We start from the raw sequence: 23772 nt of genomic DNA on the forward strand, positions 1-23772 counted from the left end.
TTCAACAGTCCTTTGCGAGGAAGATGAAATATCACAGCAGTCATCCTACTGCAAAGCGGATAACTGAGTCCTTGACAACTATGTTGGTGTTAGACGTGCGTCCGGTATCCGCCGTTAGTTCACAGGGAACTAGACAATTTATTGAGGCAGTGTGCCCCCGTTACCAAATACCATCTAGGTTCCACTTCTCTAGGCAGGCGATACCGAGAATGTACACGGACGTCAGAAAAAGACTCACCAGTCTCCTAAAAAATGCAGTTGTACCCAATGTCCACTTAACCACGGACATGTGGACAAGTGGAGCAGGGCAGGGTCAGGACTATATGACTGTGACAGCCCACTGGGTAGATGTATGGACTCCCGCCGCAAGAACAGCAGCGGCGGCACCAGTAGCAGCATCTCGCAAACGCCAACTCTTTCCTAGGCAGGCTACGCTTTGTATCACCGCTTTCCAGAATACGCACACAGCTGAAAACCTCTTACGGCAACTGAGGAAGATCATCGCGGAATGGCTTACCCCAATTGGACTCTCCTGTGGATTTGTGGCATCGGACAACGCCAGCAATATTGTGTGTGCATTAAATATGGGCAAATTCCAGCACGTCCCATGTTTTGCACATACCTTGAATTTGGTGGTGCAGAATTTTTTAAAAAACGACAGGGGCGTGCAAGAGATGCTGTTGGTGGCCAGAAAAATTGCGGGACACTTTCGGCGTACAGGCACCACGTACAGAAGACTGGAGCACCACCAAAAACTACTGAACCTGCCCTGCCATCATCTGAAGCAAGAAGTGGTAACGAGGTGGAATTCAACCCTCTATATGCTTCAGAGGTTGGAGGAGCAGCAAAAGGCCATTCAAGCCTATACAATTGAGCACGATATAGGAGATGGAATGCACCTGTCTCAAGTGCAGTGGAGAATGATTTCAACGTTGTGCAAGGTTCTGATGCCCTTTGAACTTGCCACACGTGAAGTCAGTTCAGACACTGACAGCCAGAGTCAGGTCATTCCCCTCATCAGGCTTTTGCAGAAGAAGCTGGAGGCATTGAAGAAGGAGCTAAAAGGGAGCGATTCCGCTAGGCATGTGGGACTTGTGGATGCAGCCCTTAATTCGCTTAACAAGGATTCACGGGTGGTCAATCTGTTGAAATCAGAGCACTACATTTTGGCCACCGTGCTCGATCCTAGATTTAAAGCCTACCTTGGATCTCTCTTTCCGGCAGACACAGGTCTGCTGGGGTTGAAAGACCTGCTGGTGACAAAATTGTCAAGTCAAGCGGAACGCGACCTGTCAACATCTCCTCCTTCACATTCTCCCGCAACTGGGGGTGCGAGGAAAAGGCTCAGAATTCCGAGCCCACCCGCTGGCGGTGATGTAGGGCAGTCTGGAGCGACTGCTGATGCTGACATCTGGTCCGGACTGAAGGACCTGACAACCATTACGGACATGTCGTCTACTGTCACTGCATATGATTCTCTCAACATTGATAGAATGGTGGAGGATTATATGAGTGACCGCATCCAAGTAGGCACGTCACACAGTCCGTACTTATACTGGCAGGAAAAAGAGGCAATTTGGAGGCCCTTGCACAAACTGGCTTTATTCTACCTAAGTTGCCCTCCCACAAGTGTGTACTCCGAAAGAGTGTTTAGTGCCGCCGCTCACCTTGTCAGCAATCGGCGTACGAGGTTACATCCAGAAAATGTGGAGAAGATGATGTTCATTAAAATGAATTATAATCAATTCCTCCGCGGAGACATTGACCAGCAGCAATTGCCTCCACAAAGTACACAGGGAGCTGAGATGGTGGATTCCAGTGGGGACGAATTGATAATCTGTGAGGAGGGGGATGTACACGGTGATATATCGGAGGGTGAAGATGAGGTGGACATCTTGCCTCTGCAGAGCCAGTTTGTGCAAGGAGAGATTAATTGCTTCTTTTTTGGGGGGGGTCCAAACCAACCCGTCATATCAGTCACAGTCGTGTGGCAGACCCTGTCACTGAAATGATGGGTTGGTTAAAGTGTGCATGTCCTGTTTTGTTTATACAACATAAGGGTGGGTGGGAGGGCCCAAGGACAATTCCATCTTGCACCTCTTTTTTCTTTTCTTTTTCTTTGCATCATGTGCTGATTGGGGAGGGTTTTTTTGGAAGGGACATCCTGCGTGACACTGCAGTGCCACTCCTAGATGGGCCCGGTGTTTGTGTCGGCCACTAGGGTCGCTAATCTTACTCACACAGTCAGCTACCTCATTGCGCCTCTTTTTTTCTTTGCGTCATGTGCTGTTTGGGGAGGGTTTTTTGGAAGGGACATCCTGCGTGACACTGCAGTGCCACTCCTAGATGGGCCCGGTGTTTGTGTCGGCCACTAGGGTCGCTAATCTTACTCACACAGCTACCTCATTGCGCCTCTTTTTTTCTTTGCGTCATGTGCTGTTTGGGGAGGGTTTTTTGGAAGGGACATCCTGCGTGACACTGCAGTGCCACTCCTAGATGGGCCCGGTGTTTGTGTCGGCCACTAGGGTCGCTAATCTTACTCACACAGCTACCTCATTGCGCCTCTTTTTTTCTTTGCGTCATGTGCTGTTTGGGGAGGGTTTTTTGGAAGGGACATCCTGCGTGACACTGCAGTGCCACTCCTAGATGGGCCTGGTGTTTGTGTCGGCCACTAGGGTCGCTAATCTTACTCACATAGCTACCTCATTGCGCCTCTTTTTTTCTTTGCGTCATGTGCTGTTTGGGGAGGGTTTTTTGGAAGGGCCATCCTGCGTGACACTGCAGTGCCACTCCTAGATGGGCCCGGTGTTTGTGTCGGCCACTAGGGTCGCTAATCTTACTCACACAGCTACCTCATTGCGCCTCTTTTTTTCTTTGCGTCATGTGCTGTTTGGGGAGGGTTTTTTGGAAGGGCCATCCTGCGTGACACTGCAGTGCCACTCCTAGATGGGCCCGGTGTTTGTGTCGGCCACTAGGGTCGCTAATCTTACTCACACAGCTACCTCATTGCGCCTCTTTTTTTCTTTGCGTCATGTGCTGTTTGGGGAGGGTTTTTTGGAAGGGACATCCTGCGTGACACTGCAGTGCCACTCCTAGATGGGCCCGGTGTTTGTGTCGGCCACTAGGGTCGCTTATCTTACTCACACAGCGACCTCGGTGCAAATTTTAGGACTAAAAATAATATTGTGAGGTGTGAGGTATTCAGAATAGACTGAAAATGAGTGTAAATTATGGTTTTTGAGGTTAATAATACTTTGGGATCAAAATGACCCCCAAATTCTATGATTTAAGCTGTTTTTTAGTGTTTTTTGAAAAAAACACCCGAATCCAAAACACACCCGAATCCGACAAAAAAAATTCGGTGAGGTTTTGCCAAAACGCGTTCGAACCCAAAACACGGCCGCGGAACCGAACCCAAAACCAAAACACAAAACCCGAAAAATTTCAGGCGCTCATCTCTAATAATAATAAGAGAAGAAGGCAAGTTAATAATATGAGAAGAAGGTAAATGATATAAAGTGGATTGCTGGCCCCATATCACACTTGTTTACTCTCCTGGAATGTCTGGGAGCCTCCTGATGTACCCCTGGACTCCTGGGAGGTGTCCAAGTTGACATGCATTAGGTTGACAGGTATAAAAGGTCGACAGATGAAAGGTCGACAGTGGTTAAGATTGACAGATACAAAAGGTCCATAAATTTAAAAGGTTGATATGACAATGGTCGACACCACTGGCATATTTATAATGGGTGCAGTGTGTGCAGTGCACACCAGCCCCTGGGTCCAGGGGGCCCACACACACATGCACCCATTATTATTAATACTTACCCTCCGGAGTCAGCGGCACAGCAGCAGCGCTACAGAAATCACTGGGAAAATGGCGCAACGCCATTTTCCCGGTGTTTCACGCATGCGCAGTAAGAAACTCACTGGAAATTTGGCCACTGCGCAATTTTCCCAGAAATCTGCACATGCACTCTAGACTCTGGAACAGCGCTGGGACCCTAGTGCCCAGAGCTACAGTGCTTCCGGCTAGAGAGGAGGGGGCCCTGACAGATCCTACGCACGGACCTCCTCCTCTCTAGAAATGCCTCTGGTCAACACACAAATGTTTGTTGAGTTTTTTGGGCCAAAGCTTGTATATTTCATGCTATGTGACCACCATCAGTACCGTGGGCTCGCTTAGCTAGCCACGCTGCGACTGAGGTTGCATACTCCACTCTGCTTCTCTCACCATAGGTTACTTTTCCCAATAGATATCCACGTGGATAGTAAATCAAGCTAATTTTGAGAAAACTTGTGAAGAACCAAAAAAAATATGTCGACCATTTATGTGTCATTGTCACGACAACCTTTGTACCAGTCGACCTTTTGTACCTGACAACCTAATGTATCTCGACCATATGTTGTCAACCTATTGACTGTTGACCAATATATTGTCAATCTATCATCTGAATACCCCTGGGAAAGTAGCCCACCCTCATGGATGTCACCCATTTACAATGAAGTGACAACATTGGACAACAAGATTTGTGGTAAACAGTGTCATTAGCTCATATCCATAGCAGGATGAAGTTACTTACAAGTCTTATCAGGTAATATCACAGAGTGTGTTGCTGTAACATAGAATCTGATTGAAATGTATCCCCATGTGTTGTTTTCTAATATGACTCTACCCATCAACTTAAAGGGGTAGATAACATTTTGGTGATGCAACCGGGGTCTTGACAGCGGCAGCATTTTCTTAGCAAAAGAGTTTCACTCATGACTGGAGCGTCACTTGATTGGGCCACATTCTACCTCTTTGAACAAGTTAAATACAGTCATGCTATCAGCTGCAGCTACTCTAATTTTAAGTAAAATATTCTAGCCATTGTATTATACATCCTATCAAAATAACATTTTGCCTGTATTATTTCAAAATGAAGCATTTTTTTCTTAAAGATCAGTAAATTAGAATCATTCTGATTCAGCGCTGAAGTAATTGAAAGTTGAGAACTAAAGAAAAGTTAGAAAATGAATGTAATATTGTATAAATGACTGAAGAAAACCACAGCCTATACCTAGGAACATCAACAAACACCTATTTGCAAAAACAGCTGTAGCAAAAAAGAAATCAAAAACTCAGTTTCGAAGTCTCCTGCAAGATAGTGGCTACTTGTATATATCTTTGTTAGAAATCTCACTCCCATATTTAAAACAAACCAAACCACATCCAAACTGCACAAATGAAGCTATATTCATAAATCACATGAATTATTATTATTATATGCATGAGAGGGTGTCATTATTTAGTGCCGCTCAGACGGTGCTACATAAAGAACTGTGTCAGTTAAATAAGAATCCATCAAACAAACTGCATAAGAAATTTCTGTTATTTACCTCATTCAGCAGCAAACAGGACTATAAACATTACAAATGTCTTGTAAATGTGTAAGTGGTTGCTTTCACTGCTTAGTATCATTTATCATGACCATATGCTTTGTCAAGCCTCCTACGTCCTTGGCCACCCAACAACCATGAGTAAAACAAATCATTTCAGTGATACAAAGTATCCTTTCATATCATAGTATTAAAAAATATATTCTTTTGTATGTAAGCCAACAAAGTTTTTTCTCTAGGGGTAATTTTCTATTCTAATTACCTCTTTTGTTTTTGTTTTGTGTTTGTTTGTTTTTTATTCATTCTTTAGTTTACAAAAGATTCTTTTCACCTTAGATCAAATGTTGTTTCCCTTGTCCTCTAGGTTCTTATATTTTAATTATTTATTTTTAAAAGACCACAACTCTAGATTAAAAAATGTCTTGTGCTGGCTTCTAGACAATCCTGTGGACTCTGTTCTTTTCTACATTCTGCTGTGTTTATCACATACCCACTTACAAAGACAACACTTTGTGGTGATTACAATGATTGTAATATACTCTGTGTCCTTTATTTCTATTTTGATCTGTGGCAATTATTGTATATTTGCCCATTGTCTGTTTTCATTCAATCAATAAAAAACAATGAAGTATAAAATGAACCCTGTGCATCCAAAAAGAGGGTGTGGCCTTGTGGGGAAAGGACATGGACATGGCGTGCAGCCCCTATTTTCAACACTCTGAGGGTGTATCAGGCACTTCTGGTGATGCTGGACTGCACCCAGAGACTCTCCCTGCACTACTGGCTCCTCCACAAGAGGGAGCCAGGCACTGCACTGGGACATTATTGTGCAGCAACTGCTCCTGGCTTGGTGTTACACCCTCAGATGGTGTCACCCAGTGTGGTCTGCTCCCCTTGTTGTGCCACTGTTCACAGATACATGTATAAATGTTACAGGAATCTTTAAAAACAAAATAATTTGAGAGGAAAAATGTGATTGAGGGGGGAAGATATTTTACCTATGCAATTTCCCAGCAATCCATCTAAAAAAACTTTGAGGACAGCTTCTTTTTCCATGTAGGAGCCTAGGCTATGAATTACATTGATACAGCCTAGACTGTGATCAACAATTCTGTTAGGATTTTAGCGGAGGGGGAACTTTTTCACTAGTTATTTATCATTAAAATCTACATGAAAACACCGGTCATCGTGCTTTACTCAAATCAATGCATTCACTCCTCCACATATGAAATATTCATGCAATTCTGAATATACTATGAGCAACTTTACTCACTAATGTATGTGACCAACTTTACATCTGTCCCCAATTATCCAGACCATGGGCATTTGAAGAGAGGAGGGGATCCGTGTGCAGCCTCCGATGCAGACCCCCTCCTCTCTAGCAGTTTATAGACTCTGAAAAATATCCAGAGTCTACTGCACATGCGCAGGTCTCCAGTAACATGGCGCCTGCACCTTGTTCCTGGGGACATCTCCAGTGTGCATGCACAAATCACTCGGTAATGGGCGTGGGACTCCGGAGGGGTTAGTAAGTATACTATATGGGTGCAGTGTGTGCGGTGTGGGCCTCTTGCCCATGTTCACCGCACACACTGCACCCATTATAGAAACGCCTATGATTTAGACACTGTAAAACATCTCAGGTTCATTCATGTTATGCACACATTTACAAAAATGTTATGTACTGTATATGTACTGTATATGAAAATGCTAGTAGCAGCTCTATTATATATATATATATATATATATATATAGAGAGAGAGAGAGAGAGAGAGAGAGAGAGAGAGAGAGGTCCGGCACTCACGATTAAATTCCATGCTTACCCGGGTGCCCTTACAAAATAAAGGTGTATAGCAGCATGAAATGCAGCACTCCGGGATTGATGAAGAAAAGACACTGCATGGTGTACTATCATACGATAATACACCGTGCAGTGTCTTTTCTTCATTAATCCTTCATGCTGCTATAGATAGATAGATAGATAGATAGATAGATAGATAGATAGATAGATAGATAGATAGAGATCTTAGAGATGTGCTGGTTGGTACTCCAGAAATCTGGATCCATGCAAATTTTGTGGATCTGAACCGAAACCCATTCCTGATCTCTCTAGGAGTCCCAAATCAGATCTTCCCGTGGTGCAGAATTCTTATTTTAAATCCAAATTCAAAGATTACATGATTTTATCTCTTTTTATTGATTTTTATCAATGATTATCCATTTTTTTGCATTTCTTTTAAACAATCCAAAACACTTGAGCTTGGTTTTGCCAAAACTAAAACAAAAACACGGTGATTAATAACTAAAACATATATAAGGCAACTTGTATTTTTTGATTAGTGGCCCTCTACATTGATAAAGATGTTTTTAAGCACCCATAGCACGCGTGGCCTGCATAATAAAAACATACTTATTGAATTATTTTAATATCAGTATTTAAACATAAAACATGGGGGAAAAGAAACAGATTATTCCAGTGTTGTGTAAAATATCAGTGGTCTGTTCTGTTTAACTGGAAAAGAATTCTAAAACTTTACAGAATGCAAATATGTGTCAATACTAACCATCATTTGTATTTCTTAACATCTTGTAAATTACAAACCAAACACAGGGACAGGATAGAAATGCTCATAAAACACACAGAAACTATTCCCACTGTTTACAAGGATTATATCACAGAGAAATTATTTATTCTTTTTGGCAAGACAGTTTGACACTGACTTCTAGACTGTAATCTCCAATGCTGTTTGCAGGAACGTTTGTTTTTCTGGGCACTGAGAGGAGGTATTGCCTGTTAATGGCATTTGTTTTACTGTACTATAACTTGATTGGTAGCAGCTGATTAACGTAATGTAACATTTATTTTTAAGAATTATTGTAATCAGTTTAGCTCTTTATACTGAGCTTCAGTTAAAACAAAATAAACATTTTAAAAGACAAGTAAATTGTCTGTAAATATCCCTCTGCTGCCGGTATATTGACGGCTGGCATCCTGATCACTGGTAAATCATACTGAACCCCACGCAATGCCATACATATGCTCTCTGCTTAAAGCAGGGGTGGGGAACCTTTGGCCCTCCAGCTGTTGTTGAACTACTCACACCAGCATGCCCTGCTACAGTTTTGCTATTTGTCCATGCTAAAATTGTTGCAGGGCATGCTGGGATGTGTAGTTCAACAACAGCTGGAGGGCCAAAGGTTCCCCATCCCTGGCTTAAAGGATAATGCTCTGACCCCTCAACCTAATTAAAAAATGGGGTGTAGTATGGTATGCCGGCGGCCGGGCTCCCGGTGGCCAGCATACTGGCGCCGGAATCACGACCGCCGCATACCAACAGCTGGGCGAGCGCAAATAAGCCCCTTGAGGGCTTGCTGCGCTCGCCACGCTGCGGGCATGGTGGTGCGCTACTCTATCTATTCTCCCTCCAGGGGTGTCGTGGACTACAAAGAGGGAGAAAAGGTGTCAGTATGCTGGGTGTCGGGATTCCGGCGACGGTATACTGTGCGCCAGGATCCTAACAGCCGGCAAACTGAACACCACCCCAAAAATGTGATGAAAATCCACTATACCTATATATTATATTATTGCTGATCTGATTCTGGTTATGTCATTCTTCTGAGATCGACAATATTACTCATGCTATAATTGTGTTGTTAACCACCACCCATTTTCCCATTCCATTCAATTTTAAATGACTGTTTGCTATTTTGTTCTCCTATTGATACCTCTTATTGTTTTACTATAAAAAGTAAATTTTTTACATTTCTGATGAAAAGAAGCCATCTTTTTCATTACACATCTGACATTTCTCTTCATTAAATAGCAGCAAATTTAAACACACAGCCGCATTGTCCTTAACATAATTAAGCAATAAAGGTTAAAGACAAATATTGATTTTTGTTGGTATTTAATGAACTGCAGTATCAATTAGGTAATTATATTTCCCTTCAACACTGTCAGATGAATAGAATATATCACATTCATTTATATACAGAAAGATAAGCAGCCTAAATCTGAAAACAGTCAAATGCAATTATGTCTTCTATGAATAATCAGCTAATATTTCTATTAGGGATCATCGACCCCTATGTACTTGTGATTGCCTACTAACATTGATGCATTCACGTACATGTGAAATTTAATTCACATTTCAAAAACACTGCCTATAATTAGAACATAAAAAGGAATGTTTGATAGAGTCAACATTCTGAATCCCACAATGATTTTGCCAGATGATCTTGGGAAAATAATTTCACCAACTACAGCCTAAGACATTAAAGTAGATTTCAAGCTTGCCTGTGTAGGGATAGTCATGTGTGATAAGGTGTGGGTATGGTGCTACATAAAGTTCTTAGCACCAAGTTAGCATACAAACAAATACAAATGTGATCACTCACCTATACATTTTGGGCAACAGTGTCCAGTAGGAATGTGACTGAGATGCTGGGGGCATGAGAGAATGGGGCAGACTTCTTTAATGCACTGTGTCCTGCCTCCCTGAAGGAAAATAGGTGAAGTTAGAAAATGTTAGACTATATGTCTGACCTAATAACATTTCATTGGGTGAAAATCCATAAAGTGCAGCTACCCTTCTATAAGCATATGTGAAAATGATATTTATTCAGTTTTAATAATACTGTAGGTTATAAAACAACACAAATTCAGACTTCTTTTACTTTTTTGCCTTAGTGCATTGACCTATGGCAAAAAAAAAATATTTATTATTCTTATTACAGCAACATTGCCCAAAAATTACTGTTGAATTTTATTGCTAGGGATTACAGTCTATGAGTCAAAGTCCGCAATTATAGAAACATATGATCTCTACTGTGTGTTAACTACGGATAGTGAGGATATTTTCCCCAGGAGAGTATTTAACATAAAGGAAAAGGTAACATTTGCAATAATTAAAGAGCTAATTATGCCATATAGTTAATATAACAATGACAGTAAAATAAGTCCAATTCAATATTCAAATATCCAGTGGAAGTGCAGTTTCAACACCCTGTAACTGTTCAGGTTTTATTCTTAGGACAGAACATTTCCTCTAGTTTTTATCCTATTACAGCACTCAGGACAGTGCGATTCTTTACAGAAGGTCATTTGCACATATTGGTGATCAGGATTTCACCTCTTGCATGAATTTGGGTTTAATACTCCCAGCATGCTGTATAAGATGTGTCTATTAGAATGCTCAGGAGTGCCATAAATGTTACTGGAGATTTTACAGGTATGACAAGGTAGACCACTAAATCCTTGCTGACCAAAGAACACCATAAGAAATATGTACAGTATAACAATAAATAATAGTAAAAACTAAATATCCAAATTAATAATTGCACAACACAGAGATATTTATTGTGCCCATGAGAGACGGCAAGGATGGACAGAGATCTGGGATGCCAGGACACATAAGCACTGTGGTATTTCTGTCTTGACACTGTAGGCCAGTCTGCAGCTCTTTTCCTCCATTATCTGGAGGGCCTGAATATCACCAGACCTTTTTGTGTCTCTAAGGCCCATAGAAGCCACATATGCTGCTCTGGTTAGTATAATGCCCCTGGGTTTAAGGGCAATGGTTCACTGATATTTGGTGTCTCAGGCAATGCTACACTGAAACTCGTCATCCGATCTAAACAAGGATTGAGCACCAATGCTGTAGCCTACTGTGTATGGGATGAAATGTATTATGCAGACCTCTGCTGTGGGACCTATTAACTGGTTTACTGGTGGTCTTACATACCCCAATCAAACACTATGTACCAGACATTCCCAAGTGCAAATAGTTAAAGACATGAGTTATGGGAATTGTACTTTTTACAGTTAGGATTGCCTGGTTTAGACCAGGCATTCGACACAGACACAAAGGGTCTATGTACTTATCCTTGGAGAGAGATAAATTGGAGAGAGATAAAGTACAGACCAGCCAGCTCCTGTTATTTTTCAAACACAGTGTGTAACATGGCAGGTAGGAGCTGATTGGCTTTATCTCTCTCCACTTTATCTTTCTGCAAGGCTTAGTACACAGACCCCTAAATTCCGTTCATGGTTGGAATCATTTGTTATGTTTGGAAAATACACATTCCTTATAACTTCTAACACTTCTTTAATACATCAGAAACAACTGTAAGTTTCACATGCAAATGTGTCCTGCTACTTTGTTTCTGCGTATAGCGGGGTTCTGAAGCGGGTCCACAATACGTATGCAGCACAGCATGCCACCCTGTACGCATCACTTGCCAGCTCCCATAGACTTTAATGGACACCCGCCAGCTCCCATTGAAGTGAATGCATACATATAGCATATGCCCCGCTATGCGGAGATTCGTGTATGCATCGCAGCCACAATGCAAAAGGACACATCTGTATGAGGGAAAAAAAACCTTTGCTTAAACATGCACACACAAGCATCATGTATGCTACAGCAAAGAAAAAAGCACCAATCAGTATCAGCTTCTTGATAGTGCTGGTGATTGTTATCATCATCTGTTTATAGCTACCTGCAAATATTATGAGATTTACAGGCATATACTGTATGCGTCTTAGTCTTGTCTGCATGTATTCACATTTGCTCTAACATGTTCTTTACCTACTTTAGGATATCCTAGTTTCTCACCCATCAGCACTTATGTACACGCAAGCTTTCTGGACATGTGCAGAATGATTACATTAAGCTGACGTTGTACTTATTCTGCATCAATACTTATTGAAGTATTATACAATTAAATGGTTTACAAAACACAACAAAAATGTGAAATAAATTTTAAGGAACTCTTTGTTGTAAGGTGGCCAATTTTGCAGTCATTATTTTGCTCTACAGATCACAAAACTGAGCAGACATTATAGGGAGAATTCAATTGCTGGCAAAGGGTGCAAATTGGTGTTGCTTTGGCATTTAAACACCGGCAACAGCACCCCATCTCGCACAGTTCGACTAGCCGATTTGCACCCGATTCGCACAATGGGGTAGTGAACACTTTTGTGTGAGATCGTACTGTTGTAAAGTGTGGTGGGTGCTTCACAGATTCAGCGGGGCGCACAATTTGCCGGCAATTCAATTCCAATGAATTCAGTTCAATTACAGTATGACAAGTAACAAAAATGTGTTATCGGCAGAGCACACTATGATATTCTAAATTATCATCCTTGACTTTCCAAAATCAATCCTGCTGAGCTTTAGATATTCATGTTTAATTCATTTTCACTTATGAACTGCCTCTGGCAACTAAAACACAAAAAGTAGTTCAGCGCAATTAGTCAGTGTTAAAAACCAGATCTATTGCCTGGGATAAATGTTCAAAACCCTTTCGCCATGCAAGGATTAGGAACAGTTGGAATAACCATCAAGAGCACAGAAATTAATGTTTTGCGCCATCAAAACAGAAGCGTCAAGAGATGGGTGTGTGAAATGAAATGCAGCTCATTTGCTTTTGCATCTAAAGTTGGACTGGACTTTAATTACACATTAGACTGTTGCAATGTGTGGTATGACATCATAAAGTATTCCATGCTGACTAGCATGTTAACAAAAGTCAAGTAACCACTCTAGAATGGATAATGAGAAACACATGACAAGTTTCTAATGTCACTAATTTAGAAGTATTTGAACCTCTACCAATTCTAGCAGTATTTCCACAACTACCTAAATGTAATACATGAAGTCTCTGCAAAAGCCCTCATAAAGCTGTCATGAATTCAACATTGAACTTTCATTGAAATGTTGAAAAATGAGGTGCGAACATTGAAGGCAAAGTTGAGAAAGACCAGATGTTGATGGATCTAAGAGTTAATAATCAGAACTCCCAGTCATTAGAACTTCTCTTAGAAAAGCAGAGAAGCACTTATCTAAATTAACACAGTGACTGCTTTGTACAGCTACAAAAAAAGCATTTATGTACATTTCATACATGAAACACAAGTAATATTAATGGGATATGACAACTATCTTTCCAAGATGGGTTACATCTGTGAGGGGTAACCAAGGGTTGACCTGAGACAAATTAAGATGACACCTCCAAACATTATCACAATAAACACTAGCACTATTGGGACAAGCCCAGTCTAAATAAGGCTGACTCTTGTTTATGCCTCTGAGAATGGTATGTTCTCTATAAACATGATAGGTTTAAAAGAGAAGGAAGGGCTAGGGAGAGTCTCCATTCAGTCTATGAACAAATAAACTCAGTCAAGGGCATGAGAAACAACATTTGTCATGTATGTTTCCATATGAATTATGGATTGCTACACTCTATTACAACTATGAAGTCATGACTTTACTGAATCGTGGGTTCCTTCAATGTTTGTTAGTAAAAGAGTAAGCTTCTCTGTAGAATGAGTAACTGTTGAACACAAAATAACTGGCAGGCTGATCATGTAGAGTTTTAGAATCCACAAAGTACTTGGGACCAAATGGCATATCAGTACAAAGGTTAACAAGGGAAGGTTCAAACACTTTGCAAATATAAGGCCCAGCAGCAATTAACAAAGCAAGAATTATATCTATGTCACATATAGGAGCCAGCTTTATGGGCGATTGAGCCTCCCCAATATTTGTATTGCCACTAATCATGTCAATGAATGACATATGGGTGGTGGTGAAGTGAGCATCCCAATCTTTTAAAAAGTTGGCTTCTAGGATGGCACCACTAGGCAAAACACCTTACTCAACTGTCCCTTTCTTATGCAAATGTCTCTGTCCCTTATGCTGTGCAATGTACATATCCATTTTGAGGCAGTAGTAGCCTGGTACAGTTAATGCTTCAATTATGGCATATATTTAAATGAAATGAAATCCATTTGTATGTAGTTGTATCTGAGGGTAAAAATTATCAAACCTTTTAAAAAGGAAAAATGGCTGTGTTGTCCATAGCAACCAACCAGATTCTAGCAATCATTTTCTAGGATCCAGTAAATACATGAAGACTAATGCCCCCTACACATTTGCTGAGGTCTCCGATGGCCGAAACGGCCGATGGATTACCCGGCAGCGCGGGGGGGCATGATGGGGGGAGTGAAGTTTCTTCACTCCCTGACGTCACCCGGCCCCATAGCCCTGCATGCTAATGTGGATGATATTGTCCATATTGGCTTGCAGGTATAAACTAGCTAGCACCAATGATAAATAACTGCTGGGCCACGTATCATTGATCATTGGTGCCTACACACTGAAAGATATGGACAATTTTGCGTTCATTACTGAACAAGATAGTTGATATCGGCCACACACATCAGCAAGTGAGTAGGGCACTTTACATTTATTGGCTGTTATGCGCACTTTTCCTTTTATGAATGTCTGCTAAATCTTACTCTTAGCATGTAATTGAAACTTAACTCTAAAAAAAAATCTGGGAGACTAATTTTAGGGAGTCTCACAGACTCCAGGAACAGTGGGGCACTTCTTAGTGAAAAGGATGGGATGTGGGGTGTGATCATGTGATTCTAGACTCTGCCCTCTGTGCATGAAGCTATGTTTTATTGGTTGGTGGAATGTTGAGGGAGTGGGACATATCCTTTGTGAACAAGGGGAAGATTTATCAAATGTTGAAGAAAGATAAAATACCAACCAATCACCTTGTTATTTTTCTAGCACAGCCTGTACAATAGCAGTTAGCAGCTGATAGGTTGGTACTTTATCTCTCCACTTAACCTTTCTACAAGCTTTGATAAGTCTCCCTCCATCTACACATACATTTCAAATATACAGCAAGTTACAGACATCAAATTTTGGAATTGGTTTGGAGTAACTCTAAGTGGCAACCAACTTGGCAAGATTATTATGAAGTTGTTTTAGAAGTAATTAAAGAAGGGCAGGAGTAATGATAGTTCCTCAATTTCAAATCCTAATCTCTGCTAACAATGATAGACGAATGCTGGCCATACTCTTGAAGATTGTAATCTTGACGTGTATGGCTAGCCTTTCATTAATAATTATCTATCCAACAAACCAAACAACTCTGCTGGCTGGAACAAAAATCTGGTAATATATGGTAGCAAATGACAATCAACCATTTGCTCCTAACTGCTGGAAAACAGAAAACAATTGGTTGTGTAGACAAACTGGTTAAATCAAACAGATTTAACCAATTTATCTGAATGTCAGTTTTTGTCCATTTTCCAGAGTTTGGGAGCAAATTTTTAATTGTCATTTGCTCCCATACATTACCAGGTTTTCATTGCAACCAGCAAATTGGTTGGTTGGACAGGTAATCTTGAAAGTGTATGTCCAACTTAAAATGAAAATGGATGGATCTTCTATTACATTTATGGACAAATTGCTATTCCGGTGCCTGAAGTAACATTTGGACAGTTAATTATGGCAATAATTGAGAGGACTCCTTTAGTTTTTTTTAATTATTATTTTATTTTAGGAATTATGAAAAGTATTGCATGAATACCATGATCTTCTGGAAAAAAAAAATCTTACCAGGTCTAAGTACAGTAATTTCAAGTATTACTAGGTCATATAACAGCTAAAAAAAAAAAGGAACAGTTATGCTTCCTAAAATTAGCACTGAAGACTCTCTCTCTCTCACAGCTGCATTCCAAGACACATGCAAATACAACAGACCACCAGATAAATTCTCTAACATATCTGAAGCAATTAGCTTGGCTTGAGCAAAACTTGGCAGAAATTCTCTGCACAATTTTTCATGCAAGGCTGAAAGATTTGAAATAGGACAACCTGAAATTTATCCTGACTTCTAATATGTCACCAGGTACCGACTTCCAGTAGCCAACATCATGAACAGGGTGAATTTTAGTTCTCTCCCGGGCTCCCCTCTTTCATAACAGATAGTCCCTCTAGTCTTTTGACAGGTGGCAACAAACCTATAAATGAATCAATTCTTGATGTAAACAGTGAGAATTTTACTTTCTACCATTTTCGGAAAAGTTATGACAGTTTTATGTATTTTAGTACATAACTGACATAACTTTGGTTTTATGAGAAGTGCTGGATTGTGTCCATGTGAAACACCAGTGTTAATGGACAAAAGTACTCAGAGTAAAGGGTTTTAGTTTCATAGCTAAAAATGAAGACACATTTATAGTAAGACTGATACTTAAATCCCTACTTGATGAAAAATGTATAGGATTTATCAGCAAATCCAGGTTGGTCGTTTGAATACATTTCAAATTGTTAAGTACATTTAGTCAAAGATCTAATTTAAGAAATAAGAGCATAATTTTTCTTACATTCTCTATACGTCTTCTCCAGATGGACTATGTGCATGTTATACATTCATACTTGCTGAAAGGATATTTTAAAGAAATGTGTCATATACTAGTCAATAAGAATTCAGAGTAAAGCCTACGGAAGCTGAGTCTGGTCCTCTGACGACCCATTGACAGTTCCATCCACGAATAGGTGTACAATTATTCTATAGAAAAAAAGCAGTTTTCATAGCATATGTTGGATGAATTGGTAATGAGCCACGCCTCTCCAGAATGATTGTACTGTTAATTGGCATGTAATGATTCTAAGGTGAATGTATGTATTTTGTTCATTTTTAACAAATTAAATTATTTCAAGCCTGCCTCCTGACATCTCATATGGTTCCTGGTGGAAATCAAACTTCCCAGGGACTAATGGATGATGGCAGCATGCAAAATTTCCACAATCTGACCCAGCATCATCAATCATTTGTTAACGCTGCTAACAATAGATGACTGCATGTATCTGTGTATCTAGCAAGTAAAAGTATGGGGATTTTGTTCATATTTTGATCAAAACATTTAAGTTTGCAGCACGTTACCAAAGGACCCCGAAACTTTGCATGTTCTTACACTAACATATATGTCTAAGGGGCCTATATATCACCACTAATTGGCCTGTTACACCTGTGGAAAGGCTCATTTCCACCTGAAAGGACCACCTGATATTCAGCAAACTCCAAAAACTTAATATATGTAAATCAATTTTTTTTCTTCTTAAAAACTAATAACATGAACACAGTTTGTTGCAGAAAGTTGGAGGTAAAAATAAGACTAATAATAATGATGCCATGACTAGATGACTAGTGCTGCCCACAGCGGTGCCCACAGGTTTGAGGTGCCCACCATAAAATAACACATTAAAACATATTTCAGAACCTGTGCAAAAGCAGTCTAATACTTGTTGGGAACTATCTGCTTCCTCCCCATGGCAGGGGGATATGTTGCCCACAGGAGGGGAGTGGGTTAGCCCTGTGCTCCCATGCCCGGCCCCAGCAGCTACTCACTAGCACGTTCCCCTGCATTTTAGCTGTCTTGCTCATCAGCTTCTGCTTCATGTTGGCTGCTCCTGGTTGTTTGCTGGGGTACGTCCTGGATAGATCACCTGACATTGCATCAAACCATGCCCCCTCAGTGAGGCAGATGTGATAGATGCCTCCCCATGTGCTTTCTTTTTTGCAGTATTCTGGGCCACAATGTGGCCACTCCTCCAGCTCCAAGCAGTGTCTGACTATCACAGCGGGGAGGCTGAACTCGTAGCTGCCGCACTTCTGTTCTCTCCCTGAAAGTCCCTGTATTTCCAGATGAGCACTGCAAATTTGGTAGGTTTTTTTACTATGAAAATGATTAGAATAACACAAAGAGGATATTTATAAGTTATAGATATATCTTCTTTGCATTATTCTAATATTTTTTATTGTCAAAACTCTAAGGTATACTGGAGGGGAGCTGCCTACACTGACTGCACAATATAGTACTGAAGTAACAGTGTTTGTGATCACGGGGGGCAGATGCTTTTTGAAGCAGCTGTATGCACACCGCAGCAATGCTGAATTGCTCCAGTAATTAAGTGTCCACCACAGCAACTCATGGTGAGATGGATAATTAATTATAGGAGGCCATCCAGCCCCCGATGATGAATAAGCCCCTAACACACCTTTAGATTGCAGTTAAATGCACTCACTACTCTGGTACAGAGGGTAACATCTAGACAAGGGCTGACGTGTGAGCAACACCTCATTAGGCCTTATATAGCTTTGATTTAAAACAGACATGATAACACTAGACAGATTTTTTAAACAAAATAGTAAATAAATATTTATTTTCTGTCATCAGTCATTCTGATGCCAAGTAGGCATGGGAAGGACACAGCACATGAATATGGGTAGCTATCGGAGTCAAGCCCCATAAACTGTTAGTTTTTGGATTTTGATAAATAGCATAGTCACATCGTATATATTATAAACAGTGTTTATGCTTACAGCTGTGATATCTCTAGGCTAATGGGAGAGGTATCGACAGTGCCATTACTCGTAGAGCACAGTCCTGGGGACGGCACCGTTACAGCCCCATAGTCCCTGCATTTGAGTGCTGCTTAGAGTGCGCAAAGGATAGTCCAGACACACAACCAGAAGTGTGTAGAGCCGCCTGGGCAGCTCTTTACTTTTTCCTGCCAGCGGCACCACCCCTTTGCTTTTTTAAATGGGCACAGTTTGCATTCATTCAGCAATGACATACAATCATTCATATATAAGGAATGATCCCCAGAAATTCTGTTCCCGAAAATTTTACCAAATATAGGCTCAAATGTTACTAAGCATAGAGATTTGTGCTCGGATTTTAACATTCTAAACAAGAAAAAGAAAATAATCCATATGCCCAACAATTTAAAGTAAAAAAATTAAATTCCATTACACCAGCAATAAAACAGTCAAACTATAGTGCACTGCATAACATAAAAGAATAATATAAACTAGAGATGAGCGCCGGAAATTTTTCGGGTTTTGTGTTTTGGTTTTGGGTTCGGTTCCGCGGCCGTGTTTTGGGTTCGACCGCGTTTTGGCAAAACCTCACCGAATTTTTTTTGTCGGATTCGGGTGTGTTTTGGATTCGGGTGTTTTTTTAAAAAAACCCTAAAAAACAGCTTAAATCATAGAATTTGGGGGTAATTTTGATCCCAAAGTATTATTAACCTCAAAAAACATAATTTACACTCATTTTCAGCCTATTCTGAACACATCACACCTCACAATATTATTTTTAGTCCTAAAATTTGCACCGAGGTCGCTGTGTGAGTAAGATAAGCGACCCTAGTGGCCGACACAAACACCGGGCCCATCTAGGAGTGGCACTGCAGTGTCACGCAGGATGGCCCTTCCAAAAAACCCTCCCCAAACAGCACATGACGCAAAGAAAAAAAGAGGCGCAATGAGGTAGCTGACTGTGTGAGTAAGATTAGCGACCCTAGTGGCCGACACAAACACCGGGCACATCTAGGAGTGGCACTGCAGTGTCACGCAGGATGTCCCTTCCAAAAAACCCTCCCCAAACAGCACATGACGCAAAGAAAAAAAGAGGCGCAATGAGGTAGCTGTGTGAGTAAGATTAGCGACCCTAGTGGCCGACACAAACACCGGGCCCATCTAGGAGTGGCACTGCAGTGTCACGCAGGATGTCCCTTCCAAAAAACCCTCCCCAATCAGCACATGATGCAAAGAAAAAGAAAAGAAAAAAGAGGTGCAAGATGGAATTATCCTTGGGCCCTCCCACCCACCCTTATGTTGTATAAACAAAACAGGACATGCACACTTTAACCAACCCATCATTTCAGTGACAGGGTCTGCCACACGACTGTGACTGATATGACGGGTTGGTTTGGACCCCCCCCAAAAAAGAAGCAATTAATCTCTCCTTGCACAAACTGGCTCTACAGAGGCAAGATGTCCACCTCATCTTCACCCTCCGATATATCACCGTGTACATCCCCCTCCTCACAGATTATCAATTCGTCCCCACTGGAATCCACCATCTCAGCTCCCTGTGTACTTTGTGGAGGCAATTGCTGCTGGTCAATGTCTCCGCGGAGGAATTGATTATAATTCATTTTAATAAACATCATCTTCTCCACATTTTCTGGATGTAACCTCGTACGCCGATTGCTGACAAGGTGAGCGGCGGCACTAAACACTCTTTCGGAGTACACACTTGTGGGAGGGCAACTTAGGTAGAATAAAGCCAGTTTGTGCAAGGGCCTCCAAATTGCCTCTTTTTCCTGCCAGTATAAGTACGGACTGTGTGACGTGCCTACTTGGATGCGGTCACTCATATAATCCTCCACCATTCTATCAATGTTGAGAGAATCATATGCAGTGACAGTAGACGACATGTCCGTAATCGTTGTCAGGTCCTTCAGTCCGGACCAGATGTCAGCATCAGCAGTCGCTCCAGACTGCCCTGCATCACCGCCAGCGGGTGGGCTCGGAATTCTGAGCCTTTTCCTCGCACCCCCAGTTGCGGGAGAATGTGAAGGAGGAGATGTTGACAGGTCGCGTTCCGCTTGACTTGACAATTTTGTCACCAGCAGGTCTTTCAACCCCAGCAGACCTGTGTCTGCCGGAAAGAGAGATCCAAGGTAGGCTTTAAATCTAGGATCGAGCACGGTGGCCAAAATGTAGTGCTCTGATTTCAACAGATTGACCACCCGTGAATCCTTGTTAAGCGAATTAAGGGCTGCATCCACAAGTCCCACATGCCTAGCGGAATCGCTCCGTGTTAGCTCCTTCTTCAATGCCTCCAGCTTCTTCTGCAAAAGCCTGATGAGGGGAATGACCTGACTCAGGCTGGCAGTGTCTGAACTGACTTCACGTGTGGCAAGTTCAAAGGGCATCAGAACCTTGCACAACGTTGAAATCATTCTCCACTGCACTTGAGACAGGTGCATTCCATCTCCTATATCGTGCTCAATTGTATAGGCTTGAATGGCCTTTTGCTGCTCCTCCAACCTCTGAAGCATATAGAGGGTTGAATTCCACCTCGTTACCACTTCTTGCTTCAGATGATGGCAGGGCAGGTTCAGTAGTTTTTGGTGGTGCTCCAGTCTTCTGTACGTGGTGCCTGTACGCCGAAAGTGTCCCGCAATTTTTCTGGCCACCGACAGCATCTCTTGCACGCCCCTGTCGTTTTTTAAAAAATTCTGCACCACCAAATTCAAGGTATGTGCAAAACATGGGACGTGCTGGAATTTGCCCATATTTAATGCACACACAATATTGCTGGCGTTGTCCGATGCCACAAATCCACAGGAGAGTCCAATTGGGGTAAGCCATTCCGCGATGATCTTCCTCAGTTGCCGTAAGAGGTTTTCAGCTGTGTGCGTATTCTGGAAAGCGGTGATACAAAGCGTAGCCTGCCTAGGAAAGAGTTGGCGTTTGCGAGATGCTGCTACTGGTGCCGCCGCTGCTGTTCTTGCGGCGGGAGTCCATACATCTACCCAGTGGGCTGTCACAGTCATATAGTCCTGACCCTGCCCTGCTCCACTTGTCCACATGTCCGTGGTTAAGTGGACATTGGGTACAACTGCATTTTTTAGGACACTGGTGAGTCTTTTTCTGACGTCCGTGTACATTCTCGGTATCGCCTGCCTAGAGAAGTGGAACCTAGATGGTATTTGGTAACGGGGGCACACTGCCTCAATAAATTGTCTAGTTCCCTGTGAACTAACGGCGGATACCGGATGCACGTCTAACACCAACATAGTTGTCAAGGACTCAGTTATCCGCTTTGCAGTAGGATGACTGCTGTGATATTTCATCTTCCTCGCAAAGGACTGTTGAACAGTCAATTGCTTACTGGAAGTAGTACAAGTGGGCTTACGACTTCCCCTCTGGGATGACCATCGACTCCCAGCGGCAACAACAGCAGCGCCAGCAGCAGTAGGCGTTACACGCAAGGATGCATCGGAGGAATCCCAGGCAGGAAAGGACTCGTCAGACTTGCCAGTGACATGGCCTGCAGGACTATTGGCATTCCTGGGGAAGGAGGAAATTGACACTGAGGGAGTTGGTGGGGTGGTTTGCGTGAGCTTGGTTACAAGAGGAAGGGATTTACTGGTCAGTGGACTGCTTCCGCTGTCACCCAAAGTTTTTGAACTTGTCACTGACTTATTATGAATGCGCTGCAGGTGACGTATAAGGGAGGATGTTCCGAGGTGGTTAACGTCCTTACCCCTACTTATTACAGCTTGACAAAGGGAACACACGGCTTGACACCTGTTGTCCGCATTTCTGGTGAAATACCTCCACACCGAAGAGCTGATTTTTTTGGTATTTTCACCTGGCATGTCAACGGCCATATTCCTCCCACGGACAACAGGTGTCTCCCCGGGTGCCTGACTTAAACAAACCACCTCACCATCAGAATCCTCCTGGTCAATTTCCTCCCCAGCGCCAGCAACACCCATATCCTCCTCATCCTGGTGTACTTCAACACTGACATCTTCAATCTGACTATCAGGAACTGGACTGCGGGTGCTCCTTCCAGCACTTGCAGGGGGCATGCAAATAGTGGAAGGCGCATGCTCTTCACGTCCAGTGTTGGGAAGGTCAGGCATCGCAAACGACACAATTGGACTCTCCTTGTGGATTTGGGATTTCAAAGAACGCACAGTTCTTTGCGGTGCTTTTGCCAGCTTGAGTCTTTTCAGTTTTCTAGCGAGAGGCTGAGTGCTTCCATCCTCATGTGAAGCTGAACCACTAGCCATGAACATAGGCCAGGGCCTCAGCCGTTCCTTGCCACTCCGTGTGGTAAATGGCATATTGGCAAGTTTACGCTTCTCCTCCGACAATTTTATTTTAGGTTTTGGAGTCCTTTTTTTTCTGATATTTGGTGTTTTGGATTTGACATGCTCTGTACTATGACATTGGGCATCGGCCTTGGCAGACGACGTTGCTGGCATTTCATCGTCTCGGCCATGACTAGTGGCAGCAGCTTCAGCACGAGGTGGAAGTGGATCTTGATCTTTCCCTAATTTTGGAACCTCAACTTTTTTGTTCTCCATATTTTATAGGCAGAACTAAAAGGCACCTCAGGTAAACAATGGAGATGGATGGATTGGATACTAGTATACAATTATGGACGGACTGCCACGGTTAGGTGGTATAAAAAAACCACGGTTAGGTGGTATATATTATAATAATAATACAATTATGGATGGACGGACTGCCTGCCGACTGCCGACACAGAGGTAGCCACAGCCGTGAACTACCGCACTGTACACTGGTTGATAAAGAGATAGTAGTATACTCGTAACAACTAGTATGACACTATGACGGTATAAAGAATGAAAAAAAAACCACGGTTAGGTGGTATATATTATAATAATAATACAATTATGGATGGACGGACTGCCTGCCGACTGCCGACACAGAGGTAGCCACAGCCGTGAACTACCGCACTGTACACTGGTTGATAAAGAGATAGTAGTATACTCGTAACAATTAGGATGACACTATGACGGTATAAAGAATGAAAAAAAAACCACGGTTAGGTGGTAGGTATATAATAATAAATAATACAATTCTGGTCGGACGGACTGCCTGCCGTGTGCCGACACAGAGGTAGCCACAGCCGTGAACTACCGCACTGTACACTGGTTGATAAAGAGATAGTAGTATACTCGT

General features: G+C 42.1%; 1 protein-coding gene across 2 annotated transcripts in view; it reads right to left on the reverse strand.

Annotated features, from left to right (window-relative positions):
* The window catches only part of BMPER (BMP binding endothelial regulator), a 432288-nt gene that overhangs the window by 156886 nt on the left and 251630 nt on the right, over positions 1-23772 (reverse strand). For both annotated transcript variants that reach the window (XM_063922535.1, XM_063922537.1), the window contains exon 7: positions 9781-9880. In XM_063922535.1, the coding sequence (XP_063778605.1) occupies positions 9781-9880 (100 nt within the window). The remainder of the gene's footprint in view (positions 1-9780; positions 9881-23772) is intronic.

Source organism: Pseudophryne corroboree, chromosome 5 (assembly GCF_028390025.1).
Source record: "Pseudophryne corroboree isolate aPseCor3 chromosome 5, aPseCor3.hap2, whole genome shotgun sequence".
NCBI classification, from domain to species: Eukaryota; Metazoa; Chordata; class Amphibia; order Anura; family Myobatrachidae; genus Pseudophryne; species Pseudophryne corroboree.